The sequence below is a fragment of the Hirundo rustica genome, chromosome 15 (genome assembly GCF_015227805.2).
Source record: "Hirundo rustica isolate bHirRus1 chromosome 15, bHirRus1.pri.v3, whole genome shotgun sequence".
In the NCBI taxonomy this organism is placed as follows: Eukaryota; Metazoa; Chordata; class Aves; order Passeriformes; family Hirundinidae; genus Hirundo; species Hirundo rustica.
Genome location: NC_053464.1, coordinates 8,726 through 24,819, shown reverse-complemented (window position 1 = coordinate 24,819; position 16,094 = coordinate 8,726). Strand labels below are relative to the sequence as shown.

Here is a 16,094-nt window from a genome sequence, read left to right as displayed (position 1 = left end):
AGTATGTGTTCTCCAGAACATGAGAAGTTCAGAGCTGCTGAAAACCAAGTAATCCTGAGAGCACTTTGGTCATTGCTGAAGCCTGGAACTGTCAGTGAGTCATTACAGAGGATGAGTTTGGATAAATTTTATGCTCTGTGCGCAGAGGGCTGCATGCATCTGGGATGAGAGGAGGATGCTTATTTTTAATGTCCTGGTACTGATGACAACTTATGTTTAAGTTTTGGGCTGGGTGGGATATCCACCCTTCTGGCATTTGGGATTTTTTTGAGTCCAGTGGAAGATTCTTGTCCATCGCTGGAATGAGATGAGCATTAAGGATCCTCTCAACCCCAGCCATCCCATGATTCTGTGAACACGAACTCAGCAGTCAGCTGGGTATTCTAAGAACATGATCCTTAACTGAAATGTTTACAAGCTCTGAATACTTGTGGATGATCAGACAGTTGGACAACAGAACCTGTTCCTGCCCTGAGGCACGAGGATGAAATGAAGTGTAGATGAGAGTGGGTTTCAGGTGCAGTGAGTTACAGGTGCCCGACGAAGCACGCCTTTTGAGCAATGCCATTAAAAGCAACAGCAAGGAAGTCGAGAGCTGTGCTTGCACCAGGAAGCTTTCCCTACCCTGGGCATGAAGGATCATTCCCATCTCCCCCCCGCCCAGGGCTTGGTGTGGTTGAAGGTGCTGTGCCCTCGCATCTCGCTCGCAGTACAGCCGTCGTGAAAGGAAACTCACCGGCTTCTCTGCAAAGACCTCGGTGCCAGGATAAATGTATTTCTTTTAAGAAATTATGAGACTTGCAAGTCTTCACTCGTGTCTGAGTATTCTTACACGCGGTTCGATTTGATCCTTGCCGGTGTGCGCTCGGCTGGGGCCAGGCAGGTCAGCCCCATCTTACCGCTGCGCCAGCCTCGGGGGCTGTGTGGGACGATGGCCGCGCCCTCGCGCTGGGCGGAGGGAAGCGGCGCTGCCCAATCAGGCGCTCCGGGGCCGTGCGCGCGGCCGGGCGGGGGCGGGGACGGCGGGGTCGGGATGGCGGCGGCTATGGCGAACCAGGGCGAGCGGGCGGTGCTGGTGAGTCCGGCGGGCGCTCGGCGGGGCCGGAGCGTGAGCGGCGGTGGCGTCTCCCCGCGTATGACAGCACTGCCGGGCCCTCGCAGGCTCGTTTTGTTTGGTCGGGCTAGGGCGGGGAGCCGCGGAATGGCGGCAAGACCGTCCCGTGCGCCGTGCGGGGGCTGCCCGGGCCCAGCCCTAGAGGAGCTGCCCTGACTGCAGGTGCTGCCCAAGTTTCGGCCTTGCTCTCGGGCCAGACTTTCCGGCACCCCGTCGTCGCGTGGCTCGGAGGCCGCGGCCTCCTCCCCCATCGTCCACCAGCGGTGCCTGAGGCTCTCTGCCACCGGCGCCGCTCCTCCGATGGGCCGGGTGGGGTGGGGCGGCAAGGCCGGGGCCGCCCCGCTCCCGACACAGCGTGAACGCGCCCTTTGGTCTCGGTGTCTCGCTGAACCGCTCCGCACATGGCGAGTGCCCGAGCCGCCCTAGTGACCTGGTAGCAGCGGGGACGGCGCAGAGCAGTCGTCACTGTGGCCTTCCCGGGACAGGATCTCCGAGGAATGAAATCTCCGGTCTGGAGAAGGGATACAGAGATCCATCGGTCTGGGTGGAAAGCCACAGAAGAAAACGGGTTTTTCTAATGTCATATGGTTTAGAAGAGTCCAACCAGCATTCCCCAAAAATACAACTATGCAGTGCACAGATGTGCACGAACTTGACTTAGTCCATAATTAATGGGCAGGGGAAGGGATATTTCTTGCTGTGACTAAAGGGAGGAAAGACACCAGTGGGCATTTTGACAAGAAACACCTGCATGGTGCTGGTGGGTGGTGGAGATACTAAAGGCATCTGCTGCACCCATGGGATCACTGTTCCTTTGGGAACCTGGAGGAGGGCAGACATTATAGAGTGAAAGAGCTGTAGATCCATCTTTTCTCTGGTGATTGGTTACAGGATCCGAGGGAACAGCATAGAGCTCTGTCAGGGGAGGTTTAGGCGGGATATTTGGAAAAGTTTCTTCACCCAGAGGGTCATCAGGCACTGGAATAGGCTCCCCAGGGCAGTGGTCACAGCACCCTGCCTGACAAATTTCAGGGAGGGTTTTGACAACACTCTCAAACACATGGTAGAATTCTTGGGGCTGTCCTATGCCCGCACTTGGACTTCAAGATCCTCGTGGGTCCCTTCCAGTTAAGAACATTTTATGATCAGTATAATTCCCAGAAGTCTAAACAGGATTAAAGGGTCAAAGTTGGTGTTCCTGCACCCAAACTGCTTTGAAGGATAACAGGGAATCCTGCCTGGCTTTGTAGTGTGTGGCTGCCTTGGATAAATGTTTGCTGAAACAAACCTAACTTTTCCTACTGGTTGTTGGGATAACTCTTGCAAAAGGTGATGTCACATCAGTGGGGGGGTTGTGTTCCTCGTGGTGAACAGGAGCCATCTGGCAGAGAAACTGCAAGTTTAAAGTTCTGAGTTGACCATAGCTTGCCTGTTTTTCTGTGGACAACCTGCTCAGAACTCTCCCCACGGAAGATTTTTCTTACAGGATGGTAAATGGCAATCTTTTCTTTGTCCCGTGCTTGCTTCTGTTCCCTGCTTCTTTGATGACCTGCATGGGGACTCATGGTTTAACAGGAACATTAAATGTGCTTTGAGTGTCTGCTTCATACAGGCTTCTCTGTGGCAGCAGCTGATGGAGGCTCAAGGGCAGTGAGTTATCATATCCAAACTTGTTCCTTACTGAATTTGCCCCAATGATGGGAGTCCCCAGCCTGTGTCCCCTCCCCCCACCACTCCCTTTACAGTTTAATTTGTTTAGGTTTTAGACTGCTGTTGCTTGGGGAAATGCTGGTGATAGGGCGGGGGATGCTCATTTTAGTTTATATCTTTGTTTCTCATCACCTAATTAACAACAAATTGTAAGTTGATTCAGTTTTGCCTGTGCCAAGAGTTGGTAATGGATCTCCCTTGCTTTACCTTGGCCCGTGATCTTATTTCCTCCCCTGACCCATTGAGGAGGGGGCAGTGAGGGTAGCTGGGTACGTGTCTGGCAGCCAGGTGAGTCCATCCCAACAGCTTAAAAGGATGCTTCAGTTTTTGAAGCAGTAGTATTTTTACTTTGCTCTGAAAGTTGCATTCAATTCTAATTTTTTTGGTACAGTAATTTGAGTGAATGTTGCTTTCTTAAAGTCAGGGCAAGAATGAGGACAGTTCATTGGACTGGGGTGGAGAAATAGAAATGTGGAGACTGAGATGTTTCAACAAATCAGGAAGAAATCTTTTGTTCTCCTTTATTTAAACAGCATGGAAACAGCAGTATACTTAGAGCTTATATAATTTTCATATGTTTCTTGAGAGATTTGCTTCCAGTGTTTGATGTCTAATGATTCTACTGCTTTCTTCCCATGACATAGGAAGAAGAATTTAAATGGCTTTTACAAGAAGAGGTCCATGCTGTTTTGAGACAGCTGCAGGATATTTTGAAGGTGAGGTTTATTTTGTCTGAGTTTTGCGTGGCTTTCTTTGACCTTGGGTGTAAGGAATGGTAATCAGTTTCCTCTGCAGGAAAAATTCTTGGTGGAGGCTGCACAGAAAGGTCATCCATGCATGTCCAGTTCTGTCCCTAGTGCTTGTTTGCCCTCTGCTCTTGAGGACTCCCAGTAGAACTGATTTCCCCTAGATTGCTCTGTTCTTGACCCTCTGCTGAGAGCTGCTTTGAAAAGGCGCATGGAGGCAGCCAGACCTATCTGCCAGGCATTTGCCGGAGATACAAATGTTTTCTGAAACAGAGAATCTGGATCTGCCTGTAACTCTGTAACTGACATGTGCTGGTGGAAGTAAGCAACATGGCCTTTAGCTGACAGCTGCTACTTGTGCAGTAGTCACTAGCATGCACTCTCTTTGTTCAAAATCATCCTTTCCTGAAAATTCTCACTCCTCTGCTGGTACCTGCCCCTTTCAGAGGTCTGATGTGTTCAGCTGAACCAGAAGGCCAGCACTTTTCTCACTTTTCTCCAGACTGAGCATGTGCTGTGGGGCTGACTCTTTCCAGGCAACCAGTGGGGAACTGGCCAAAGGGACTTGTGTGCACCAAGAATGCACCATGTGTCTTCTGGGTCAGTGTTCACCAGGCCCAGCCCCTTCAAACTCTCTGGTTTTGAGAGGTTATGGAGTGATGGAAGAGGAGGGCCAAAAATGTGGAGGTGAAGGGCAAGTGCCAGAGCAGATACTGGTGCCATAGTGCTGTCTCAGAACCCCAGGACTGGAGTCGGTAGCAGGTGACAGTAAACTGGAATAACTGTATATATAGTACCCATTTTGAAGAATTTATTATAATTTTGAGGGTGAAGTGTGTAAAGGGCAGTCACCAATGAGTATAACCAGGTGGAGGGCTGGGGAGGGCTGGTTTTCTTCATGTGTAAAGACCACCTCTGATAAGGGGCAGCACCATGACGCCTGAGAGTGTGCAGAGCTGAGCTGTTGGGTGCTGCTCCTTCTGGGGGCAGCTTGAGGATCCTGCTGGCACTGCCCAGCTCCAGGGTGTGGGATTTCCAAATGCCTTTCACTATGGGTGGCATGCGCTGAGCCTTCTCCTGGGTTTCACCAGTCCTGCAGTAGGATAAAGTCCAAGTGTTCTGCTTGGTGGACTTCAGGAGGCTGGCAGAGATGACTGCTACATATTCAGCCACTTGCTGGTGTCTACATTATCTTTGTTCCTGGCTCATGGTGTGCTGGGCTCAGGCAGAAGCTCCAGCACTCACTGCGTCCTCTCTTGGGCAGGAGGCCTCCCACCGCTTTGCCATGCCCACTGGTGGCTCTGGAGGAGCTTTCAAGCAGGAGAACTTTGTACTGAGCACATCAAGGTAAGTGGTGGTGGTCAGTGGGTCACTTCCCTCTGCAGCAAAGGGTGCAGATCATGGAGGATCTGTGGTGAAGGGCTTTGCAGAAGCCCTGGAGTAATGGGTTTTCTTTAATAGGAGATTTTGCCTTAAGGAAAGCAAGCTAACTCTCATGGCAGGTGAAGGTAACAGTCTGCTCCAGGGCTGCCTGAGCCAGCCTTGTGCCATTTCCTGCTGACACCTATAATGCAGTCACTGATTCCTGACCACATGCGTGTGTGTTGCCTCCGTGCTGCAGGCAGTTTGCCAAAGGACATTTTTCTGATTATGACACAGGGAGTTGCAGTTACAAGACTCGAATTCTGCTCTTGGCTCAGTTTCTGACCCTGACTATGGAGAAATCTTAACCTTTGTCCTAATCTTCCTAAAACAGGAATAGTAAATCTTCTTCACACAAAGCAAACTGAGGCTTGTGTGCAAAAGATGCCACAGGTATGCAGTTCTTCTGAAATTGATATCCATTTTTGGATGCTCAGTGGGGCCCTTGGTCTCAATAGATGCTCTGGCAGAGTTCACAAGCTTGTCACAAAGCAGTTAACCTTAGTCATTAGGAATGTCACAGCATTGAAAGGAATCATATAGTAATTCTGCACTTAAGTTTGAATGTTGTCTTCTTCAGATCTTAGTTAACTTAATTTAGTTTTCATTTGTTGTTGTAAGGTAGATCTTGCAGTATTGATCTAAAAAGTCTAATATAGTAAAATGTAAGGTATGGCCCAACCAGGTGCTTCAGTCTTTTCTTCACTCTGTTCATTGTAAATGTGAGTCATCTTGCAGGACCTTTCAAAGATTTTGGGGTGTGGTTTTTTTATTTATTTAAGGTTGTGGGGGTTTACTTATTTAGTGTCTTTTTTCTTGGAATGGGGTGTGGTTTTTAGCTTTCAACTCCTGTAGGAATCATCTAACACTCCAATGTTAGTAATTAATTTATTGTCTTGTGCTTGTGCCTGCTAGAGCTGCTTGTAACAGCAACCTAATTGTTGACAGGTGATGAATGGAGTAAGAATGGGATCAGAAATGAAGTTAATGTTTTAGGCAGAGCAGTTAGGGTGAGATTGCCCATAAAGAATATGACTGGAGTTTACCACGGGCCAAGAACTGACGACTTGAAAGTGTTTGTGGTGTTTAGCTACTGGGCAGGAGTAGTGTTTAGACCCTGGGCACAAGGAGCCTGTGTTGGCTACACAGGACCAGGAGGAGAAGTGTTAGGCTGGCAGTTGATAGGTGCCTCTTGTGACATGTGTTGAGGTGCCTCTTGTGACATGTGTTGCCCAGATGTTTCTTTTCATTCCAGCACAGACCAGGTGAAAGGTGTGATGACGCTGCAGGGAGATGCACTGTGTCAAGCTGTGAGTACTTGCCTCACTTCTTGCTTTGTATTACAGCGAGGGAGCTGACCCTGGTTATGTTTTACCAGTGATCAGTGTTCTTTGTCAGTTCTGCCTAATTGGCCTAGATGTTTCCGCAACCATTGAAATATGTGAAGATCCAGCATCTGACATCCCCTTCTACCACCACCATGTGGTGGTGAGTGCTGTAGTCAACTTCTATGGGTATTCCTTGGCTTTACCACCTGTGTTGTGTAATAACAAGTTTCCTTGAAGACCTTCTGGGCTGAGGTCATGTGTCCTGCCTAATTCCTGATTTACTCAATGCCTTTCAGCCTATTCTTTGTATTAATATCATCCTGTACAAGCACTGAGGTTCTGACTGTGCCAAGACTGCAGTTTGCCAGGATGGTCTGGAAGAAGGGAATGTGACTGCCAGCCCCCATCTTCTGCATACAGGCATTTGTTGTTCTCATGTGTTTGTTTCTTTTTTCAAGGATGTTAATCTGAAAATGCCCAGAAACAATCAGCTCCTGCATTTTGCATTCCGGGAAGACAAGCAGTGGAAATTGCAGCAGGTACCTGTTAGCTCTAGATGCCCACCCATCCATAGCCTCAGTGCTCTCTGAGCAGTAACTTTAAGTCTTTTGAGAGAGACTGTTACATCCATTCCACATGAACTACAGTGGTAAAATCTAAGAGAGGAAGCAGGTGCAATTAAATCAGTTAAATTCAGTTGGGGTGCCTGGGTGGGCTCATTCCAGACTCATCAGTTGATCTGAGGGCTGTCTGCACAGCAGTCATGATCCTTTAAAGGGGTGCCTGAGGTGCCTGTGCAGGACTGTCCCATGTCACCCCGTGCTAGCAGGGGAAAGAGCAGCTTCAGGGGCTTTGAGTAGCTCTCATTCTCTTAGAGATGCATTTGTTTACACTGAGAACAAATTGTTGTGTTCCGGTAGTATGTCTGAGTTCCCTCAGGTAAAGAGTCAAAACAATGCAGCTATCCAGAGCCAGAATCTCTTTCCCATCATTTTGCTGGGACATACCTGATTCCAGAGCCTGACCTAGTGTCTGAAGACGTGGTTTTCCTCAATTACTTTGTTACAGCTGAGTAGGTTGGAGGAAAATGGATTCAGTGTATTTCCTTGTGCTATAGTGCAGGTTTTTCTCGGTGATGAGTGCATTTGGCATTGAGTGCAGTTCCCAGTGTCTGCATTAGCAGTGAAAGCTCTGCCTAACAACTTTGTAGAAATCTAGAAAATTGTGTACTTGGGATGTTAATACCAAACTTGATTGAGTTTGCTTATGCCTTGCAACAAAGCAAGGAAGTTTTTGTGACAGCACTCAGCAGTGCCTGCTCTTTTCTCTTTTGTGGCTGTTTTGTACTGCTGCCTGGTTGATAGACTTCTGCCAACTTTTATGGAAAACAACTTCCTTTATTAACTGGCAGTATGTTCTAACATTGTTCAGATATGGAATGCCTAAAGGATTGAACGCAGAAGCCTTTAAAGTGGTTATATGGTGATATTTGGCCTGTCTGAATTAAAAATTAGCATCTCAAAGGAGTGTCTTAATCATCACTCTTAATGAGTGATGTCAATTGAAGTTTTGTTTCTCTGTACAAAGTGAAGTCACGGATAAGAAGTTGTAGCATAGGCACGTTTTTGAGGAACACAAGTGCAGGCACATAAATTTTGAGGAAGTTGATTAGCAAACAAAGCAAAGTCAAGGGGGAATATGAATAAAGCAAATCATAACAGCAGGGTTGGCGTTGCTTGGTTGAGTAGTGCTGCCAGGAGGAGTATGGTTTGCTCAGAAGCCTCTGTGAGATGTAAAGGCTGGAGGTGGTGATACTTGGAGATGCCCAAGTACTTGCAGTCTCTCTGCAGTCTGACAGTGGACTTATCATTGTCACTCTTTTCTCTGTGGCCTCTAGTGCAAGAGCTTTCAAAGAGCAGGGCTGTTCTGTGTTCCCTGAGCTCTGCATTAGAAGGATCCAGAGCCAGGTCTGTGCCAGGGCTGCTTCTACAAGGAGCTGGAGCTGTGACTTCTGGAGGGCATTGTAAATATATGAAACTTTAAATATCCCAAGCTGTGTTATCTGTCTCCCAGCAGAAACTTCTCGTACAAGCTTCTCTGCTTAGCTGTTCCATTTGCACCCTCTAATTTACTCCTTGGGCTTGTTTTTCAATTTTCATTCTGCTGCCTGAAATTGAGCACAAGTCAGCTTCTCCCAGGGCCATTGTCTTCCTCTGGTTTATCCTTGTTCCCATGAAAGCAAGGATACACCTATCAACCTTGCTTTTATAACTGTGTTTCTCTTCTTTAAGAGGAACTCGAGCCAGCTGTGTCCTGAGTCTGGTCCAGTCGCACAGCTTCTTGGTGCTGGAGATAACTCTCAATCCCAACAATTTTACATTAGGACTCTGGGATAGTAACAGAGACACTGTATTAGAAATCAGTGCTTGCTGCTCATTGATGTCATTTGTTTTAGCTCTGGTAGGATTAAATCATTGTTCATGATGCTAGAGTTGACTGCTGTGTATGCAGTTAGCAGTGAGAATTCCTACCAAGCGGTCATGGCCAGAGCACTTCCAGGAGGAGAGTGCCTGATGTCACTTCAGGACAGGAGCAATATCTGTACTGACAATCCAGGTTGTAGCTGTCAGGCTGTTCTGCATCTCCAGTCCATGAGTGGAGAACCCAGTAATGTTTCTGGGCAGCAGTGGTAGGTTTGTGTTAAATAGTGTTTTGCATTTAGACATGGCTTTACATTTGAGAAGGCACCATTCTTGAGGTCAGTGAGATAACTGGGGAAGCATTTACTTCCCAGCATGTGTTATTATGGAGTGTTTCTTTCATAGGGCTGCATTTGTACCTTTGCAGATCCAGGATGCTAGAAACCATGTGAACCAAGCCATTTATCTGCTTACGAACAGAGATGTGAACTACCAGTTCAAAACAGGCTTGGAGGTTCTCAAGGTGAGGAGAAAGTCTCTACTGCTTGGGTAGGAACATGCTTTTTTCTTCCCTCAATTTGTTGTTTTAAACACAGTTAATGCACATTACTATCTGAGTCTCTCAATGGAAACATTTCACAGTTGTACCCATGTTAAGAAGTGTCCGTGTGACCTCTTACTTTATATGTACTAGTAACAGGGCTGTAAATCCTGGTGAACAGTAATCTGAGCAGACAGTGCCCTGTTACACACCAGTGATGATCTGGGAGGATATTCCTTGATCGTCTGTGGATGATGTTGTTACATAACTTACTCTCTTTGTTGATCAGTGCTGCTGGTGAGAGCAGCAGCGAGGCAGCCATCAATAAACAAGATGGCAGTACTTGTGATTTACTGAAAATCTGAAAGTGACTTCTCTCTTGCCAGAAGTATTTTCTGGGGTCTAATACAAAACAGCTGCTGCATGGCAGTGAAGCCCAACCTTCTGCTTGGAAATGCTCTCTGAAGGCACCAGAATTTCAGCTTGGTCATTAGAATGCATCACAATGTCAAACATGAGAAAACTAAACCTTTTAGTTCCCATATGGGCAAGGGCTGCTCATAGGAAGAAGCTAGGTAATAAAACAATTTCCTTTTACTTTCAACTTTTAGTCATAATACAAAGTGCCTTCATCTCAGCAGTCATGAGCTCTATAACAGTCATGTTACTTCCCCTTTTTTTCTGGAAGATGAAGTCTGCCTGAATAGAGCCTTTGAACTGTGGATTCTGGCAGGATTGGCCTCACAATGAGCTAGTTCTTTTTTCTACTGCCTCGCTCATAGCTGGTTATAAACAGAGGGAGCCCATGCAGCAGTTGTACCTGTGATGTGGGACTGGGGAGACCAGGAATGCAGCTTGTTTTTTCTTTAATGCCTGTTCTTCTGAAGAGCTGATGATGAGTTTGTTGATGGCTCTGTGGCATCAGTAATTGATCTTATATTGGCTTTGTATTCTTGTCATGAATAGCTGTTCTCTCATCAGTCACTGGTATTGAACATTCCTGACCTGTCTCATAAGTCTCTGATGGTGTTAACAGTTGAACTGCATTTATGTGGGAGCCATCCCTTCCCAATAAGTTCCTGAATTCCTGGAAGGATGAAGGGTAGCGGCAGTTGTTGTTTTAACACTTGAAGGAGGTTGTAGGATTCTGCAGCACACTGTCCAGAGCTGTCAAGGAATCACACTCACCAATGGTTCTGTACATTATCTTGTAGCTTATGGATGCTGTGATGTTGCAGCTCTCCAGAGCCCGAAATCGGCTAACCACTCCTGCCACTCTGACACTACCAGAAATTGCCTCCAGTGGTCTCACAGTAAGTATGTGGTGGTCTAGATCTCTATACAGGTCTGGCAGCGTTAGAACAGTTCGGATACTGGGTTGCAACCTGGTGGAAGTGGGTTTATGAAGTGTCTCCTGAGGCAGAACTGCAAGTGCAAATCCTGAGTGGTTTTGGCTGCTCTGTATCTTCCTGTGGGAATGCAGATGACTTGAGCATGAGAACTCTGGTTCTCTGAGAGTAAGTTCTGTTCTCCGTCCAGGAGTCTTGTCCAGGGATGACATGCCCTTGTGAACACTGCTCCATCCTCTCTTGTCACTGTCATGCACATACGATTTGATCAAGGGCAGTGAGAGCAGCAATCGTTGCCTGCAGCTGCTCAGTCTTTGTTTCTCTCCTAATGTTTTTTTTGCCTTGGGGTAATTGTAGTGTGGCTTGGGAAAAGGGAATGATTTCCCAGCATTAGAAATTATGATTCTTTCACTGACAAAGAAACTGATTTTCTTGCCAGAAAATGTTCACTCCTGCGCTGCCTCCAGACATCCTTGTGAATTTCTATATTAACCTGAACAAGCTGTGCCTCACTGTCTACCAGCTCCATGTGCTGCAGCCCAGCACAACCAAGGTGATGCCTGCTATCTCCTGAGCGTTGTTTAGTTTCCTCTCCTTACATGCCACTGTGAGGAGGCAATCACGCTGCTACCTAATGCAATGTTATGTTCACAAGATAATGCAGAAATAAGTTCAGCTGTTGCTACGTGTCTGTGTTTAGCTCTGCTGCACACAGAACATTGCCTCTAAATCTAGTTTGGGGCATGGCTGCTTAGCCCAGAAGAACATACCAGTGCTCTGAAGTGAGCCAAATACTTTAAATATAGTTTGATAATTTAGTGTAATTTTGGAAGAGCATAGTTACATTGATCCAGTTTACATCAGAGTAGCATCTTGGGTTTCGTAATGGAGTTTTGATGGACACTTTCCTGCTTCACCTGTTGCCTGGGTCAACTTGAAGTCCTGTAAAAACAGCGTCAAACTCTTAAGCTTTATGAAATGCGGTCCTTCCATAAGGAAGATTGTCCTAAAAATGATTCTTTTGTTTTTCTTCTGGATCTTCTCATCTTACTTCTGTAGTGATAAAATTTGTAGCTACATTGAACTCAGCCAATGTGTAGAATTTCTTTCATGAAAGGGTTCTAACAAAAGGGATTCCATATTGATGGAGTGTCCAGGCAAATAGAGTGTGAGTGTTTCTTGATGTCAGGCTACTGAAAGTGTAAACCTTAAATGTCTTTCTTCTACGTGGTTTGTTGACCACATCATAATCCTAATGACCTTTTCCTTCTCTAGAATTTCAAGCCTGCTGGGGGGTCTGTTTTGCACAACCCTGGAGCCACATTGTAAGTACAGTCACTGCAAGGGAAGTGTACCTGGATAACAGGTGTTGGTATGTCTTGAAGGTGAAATCCAAATATCTGTGTGCAGTTTCCATTGTAGCATCTCCAAAGTGGAGAAGCCGGACTGAGTCACTTGCTGTGCCTGTGGATGCTCTGTTGTGTCTCTTTAATGACTTGGTCCTAAAGGCCAAAATATGTGAATTTCCAGGATTCAGCCCATCTAGACAGTGCCATGAGTGCCATATCTAGAGATGAGAATTTACAACAAAAATGGGCATTGCCGTCTGCATTTCCTGCCTGTCTGGAATGAAGTTCCTACCTTCACCCTTCAGCTTGACTATAAATCTGGTCAGAGGTGGACTTAATTGTTTGCATTCTGTAACTTTGCCAGGTGCTGATTTAAATGTGATAGAAATCATCATAATCTCTCCTGTGGGAATGTAGGACAGTTGAGTTCTATGCTGTTGTGTGTGAAACTGTGCTCTTCCCCCCCCCTTCAGTGAATTTGGCAGCCAGCGATATGAAGTCAGCCATGTCCATAAAGTGGAATGTGTTGTCCCGTGGTTAAATGATGCCCTTGTCTTCTTCACAGTTTCACTGCAGCTTTGCCAGCAACTGAAGGACAAGGTAATGGCCTTGAAAAGGAGGCTTTGTTTTTAACTCTGGATTTTGAGAGGACCACAGATCTGATGTGATGTTATTCGGTTCAGCTTGCTGAAAATAAGGGATGAGTCAGTGTTCAGGAGCCAGGGAGCTGGCTGGCACTGCCTAGCAAACAACCGTAGGATAAGTATAGTGGTGTGGCAGATATCTGCTGAGCTGGTGATTAAATGGAAAGGAGCAAGTAGACACATCTGTGTTCTCTGTCATGAGGTGGATGAAAGGAAACAACCTAGATTCCAGTAGATCAGTGCTCAGTTCCAGTTCTGCAACAGACACCTTGATCAAGTAAGTTTGTGCTCCTTGAGTGACGGCAGCAGCAAACCTGCCTTTCAGTAATGTGGTGCTGAAGTGGGTAATGCCGTGAAACTAAGTCCTCTCTCACACATTATGTGCTCTTTTCTTTTGTGGTCCAAGAGGTATAGGAACTTACCTGCTTTTGTTCTTGCTTTCCAGATCTCCGTTTTCTCCAGTTACTGGAACTACAGGCCATATTAATTCTCTGTGGAATGATCTAAGCCTTTACAGTACTTCCAGTGTCTCTCTCTGTTCTCTCATGCCAGCTGAATCCGGGTCAGCCTGAGGAGTGCTGGGGTTCACTGCCAGATGCCCTCCACAGGGCAGGCTCAGTGTACCCAGAGACACCGCTTTTGTAGCCTTGTCTGGGATTCTTGCATAAGCAGGGCACCAAGTAGTGCTGGGTGGTTGACAGGAACTTCCATTGGTCCCTCTTGTGCATTGTGTGGCTCACGCTTCCCAAACCCCTGATGGAGTTACACAGGTCTGTTAAAACGGATAGGTGCTCTGGACCACCCTCGCTGACTAGCTATGTGCATTGTGCTGTAAATAACTCCTTGACTGTGAAGTGGCTAGAAAGGGGGTAAAACAGACTAACTTAACACATCTCTTAAAAAGTAGGGCATGTTGCTCCATATAGTGAAATATGTTTCTCTTATCTGGTCCAGCTCTGCTTATAACTAACCCTGAGTGACTCCCTCCCCTGCCTGTTCTGCCCATCCCCATGTTACTGATTTCCACTTTGGGGAATGCTCTTACTTGCTGCTGTTTGAATTCTTTCCCCTCTCATCCAGCATCAATGTGATATTAATTTTTCCCTAAGCCCTAGTTGGGCCAATTGGTCTTTTCCAGGTTTAGTGTCTTGTATTCACTGCCAGCCTTTGGAGTTGCCTTGTGCAGTCTTTCATCTTGTCATTAAACGCGAAGTGAGTACCACATTGCTTCTATGATTTGCTGCCTATGGATGCTACAATGTGTAACTCATCTCTTTAGCCGTTGCTAACTGTGAAATAAAGACCCTCATACCTGCAGTTGCTCATGTGGGCTGTGAAAGAATGAGTATCTGAGATTCTGTGCTCTCTCAAAAGTGAGTGGCTGTTCTTGGTTATGCATGCTGGGTTGTATATGCTTTACTGGGGAAGACAGTAGTGGAGGCACTACTAGCTTGGCAGCTCTTGAAAGGCTGAGCCTGTGGGAGCTCTAAAAATCCCCTCAGGGAAACTTCCAGGCTTTGCCCTGGAAAGACTTACCATAGAGTGTTGGGGGTTAGGTTTGGTTTTGGTTTTCTTCCCTATAGAATTCCCCCCCCCCCCCATAAGTTGCTAAGAGACTAAATACTGATGCTTAGAGGGTGCTTGAGCCACACAAAAGAAGTGTCAAGGGTGGGGGAAGATCACTTAAGTTTGGGGGAGGGAAAGGCTCAGGGGCTCCAGGAGCTGGGTGGGCTTTTCTCCTGCTCTCAGCATCGGAGAGGCGTGGTCAGGCGGCTGTTTTACTGCGTTTGGAGTCCACTGATAATGGAGGGTCCGATCCTGGGAATTCTACCACCATCCATCATCTGCTGGAGCACCCAGGAATTTGGAGCCCTTTCACCTGCCCTGCTAGAGCTGGGCCAGCCCTGTCCAGCCATCGTGGCTTCGTCAGCACTGCTCACTTTGCCAGGGCACGCCCCGCCTTTGCCTGCCAGGACACCCCCCTGCCTGCTGGGGACCCTCACCATTCCATCCCCCAGCCTGGGAGTTTTCTACCGTGCCAGCTTGGTGCTCTCAGGGTCCCAAGAGATCAGACTGCCCCACAGAGCCCCTCGCGGTTCCTGGTGTGGTATATGTCCTAAAGTTAATTTGTGTTAAAGGATATAAAATGTAATGCAATCTCTATAAGTTTTGTTTTAATCCCGTATGCTAAGAGTTAACTCAGGGGAAAGTAGCTCGGAAAAGGTACAGGAATTTCTCTTGCGTGAAAAGACATGGGAGGGACACGAGATAAAAATGATTGGAATTACCAGAAAGGGAGACCCAAAAATGCCTCTGCCGGGAAGTGTTAGAAAAAGAACAATGACAACGGAAAAGGAGATGAGAGCCTGGAGAACCGGATGATTACATCAGATGGATATCTAGACCGTCTCCTCCTGAAATTAACATCTCCACACCACACCTGGACCCAACCATTAACGGCATTGTCCTTTCCCGCTGCCCTATTCAGACTCTTAGAACTGGAACATAAATGTTTAATGAAGATGCCTCGGAGGAAGGACCCTCGAAATCCCGAGTTTCTCTCAGCGATCCAGTGTATAAAAAGAGGCTGCTGCAAGGGAGAAATGTGAACTTGGGGGATAACAGACTGGCAGAGTGTGTTATCATTGTTCACCCAGCGCCGACCCCGGGCTCGACGCTGTCCTTTTAATTGTGGCTGTCTGAGACTGCCATTCTGTCTCTCAATAAAATTCCAAATTTTGATTTATCTAATTTGGTGAATCATATTTATTACACTGGTTCTGTTTATTATTAATGCTGTAGTTGTTGTTGTTGTTTGTTTGCCTTGTTATACTTACAAGTAAAGAACTGTTATTCCTTTCCCCATAGCTCTGACTGAAAAGCCTCTTTAATCTTCTAAATTATAATAACTTGGAGGGAGGAGACTGAAATTCCCCATTCCTAGAGGCCTCATCCCTCCCTAGCAGATACGTGTCTTTCAAACCAAGACATAGAGTTTTTCCTGTCTAGGCTGAAAGAAAAGACTTCATGGTGTCTTGCAGAACTACTACCTCGAATTGCTTTCCCATTGGCTAGTTGACCTGCCCACTCCAGCTGTTCATCCCTCATCTCCCCCTGTAGGTTTGCTGCCCCTTGCCCTGCCTGTGCCTTCAGGTCATTGGCCACTGGCCCCATACTTAACCACTGAGCACCACGTGGTCAGTGTCTTCTGTCCCTGATCCCTTCAGCATGCTGAAATAAACCCTGCTGAAACATATCATACAGGAGGCCCTTCCTGTCTTTCCTCCGCTGAGATGTGTGTGTGCGTGGACCCGAAATGGCTGTTCTGTGGCCTGCTCCGAGCAGCTTCTGAAGGAGACGCTTGGGGAAGGTAGCAGCATTTCACCATCCTGCAAGGATGTTACATGAGCCTGTTTGCACAGCTGCAGCTCAGTGCTGTCTGATACTTGAATACTACCTGAAGTAGTTTTC

General features: G+C 46.9%; 1 protein-coding gene across 2 annotated transcripts; it reads left to right on the top strand.

Annotated features, from left to right (window-relative positions):
- The first annotated feature begins 998 nt into the window (after window positions 1-998).
- Window positions 999-15,518, top strand: ROGDI (rogdi atypical leucine zipper). 2 transcript variants are annotated; one of them, XR_005703204.2, is made up of 12 exons: window positions 1,010-1,075; window positions 3,469-3,540; window positions 4,835-4,917; window positions 6,248-6,302; window positions 6,779-6,859; window positions 9,168-9,263; window positions 10,496-10,594; window positions 11,070-11,183; window positions 11,906-11,955; window positions 12,453-12,579; window positions 13,069-13,835; window positions 14,373-15,518. XR_005703204.2 is itself a non-coding variant. In XM_040079060.1 (11 exons), the coding sequence occupies exons 1-11, from the start codon at window positions 1,034-1,036 to the stop codon at window positions 13,108-13,110; spliced, it is 861 nt and encodes a 286-aa protein (XP_039934994.1). In that variant the 5' UTR covers window positions 999-1,033; the 3' UTR covers window positions 13,111-13,982. The 2 variants fall into 2 exon arrangements, 1 of the variants encoding a protein (XP_039934994.1); XM_040079060.1 differs by lacking the exon at window positions 14,373-15,518 and having other exon boundaries at window positions 999-1,075; window positions 13,069-13,982.
- The last annotated feature ends 576 nt before the right edge of the window (window positions 15,519-16,094 follow it).

Bases quoted from the DNA above. Each gene is read 5' to 3' on its own strand.
- ROGDI (XM_040079060.1), top strand. From the start codon at position 1,034: ATGGCGGCGGCTATGGCGAACCAGGGCGAGCGGGCGGTGCTG. The intron at 1,076-3,468 runs GTGAGTCCGGCG...CCCATGACATAG, and splicing joins AGGGCGAGCGGGCGGTGCTG to GAAGAAGAATTTAAATGGCT. The intron at 10,595-11,069 runs GTAAGTATGTGG...TTTTCTTGCCAG, and splicing joins TTGCCTCCAGTGGTCTCACA to AAAATGTTCACTCCTGCGCT.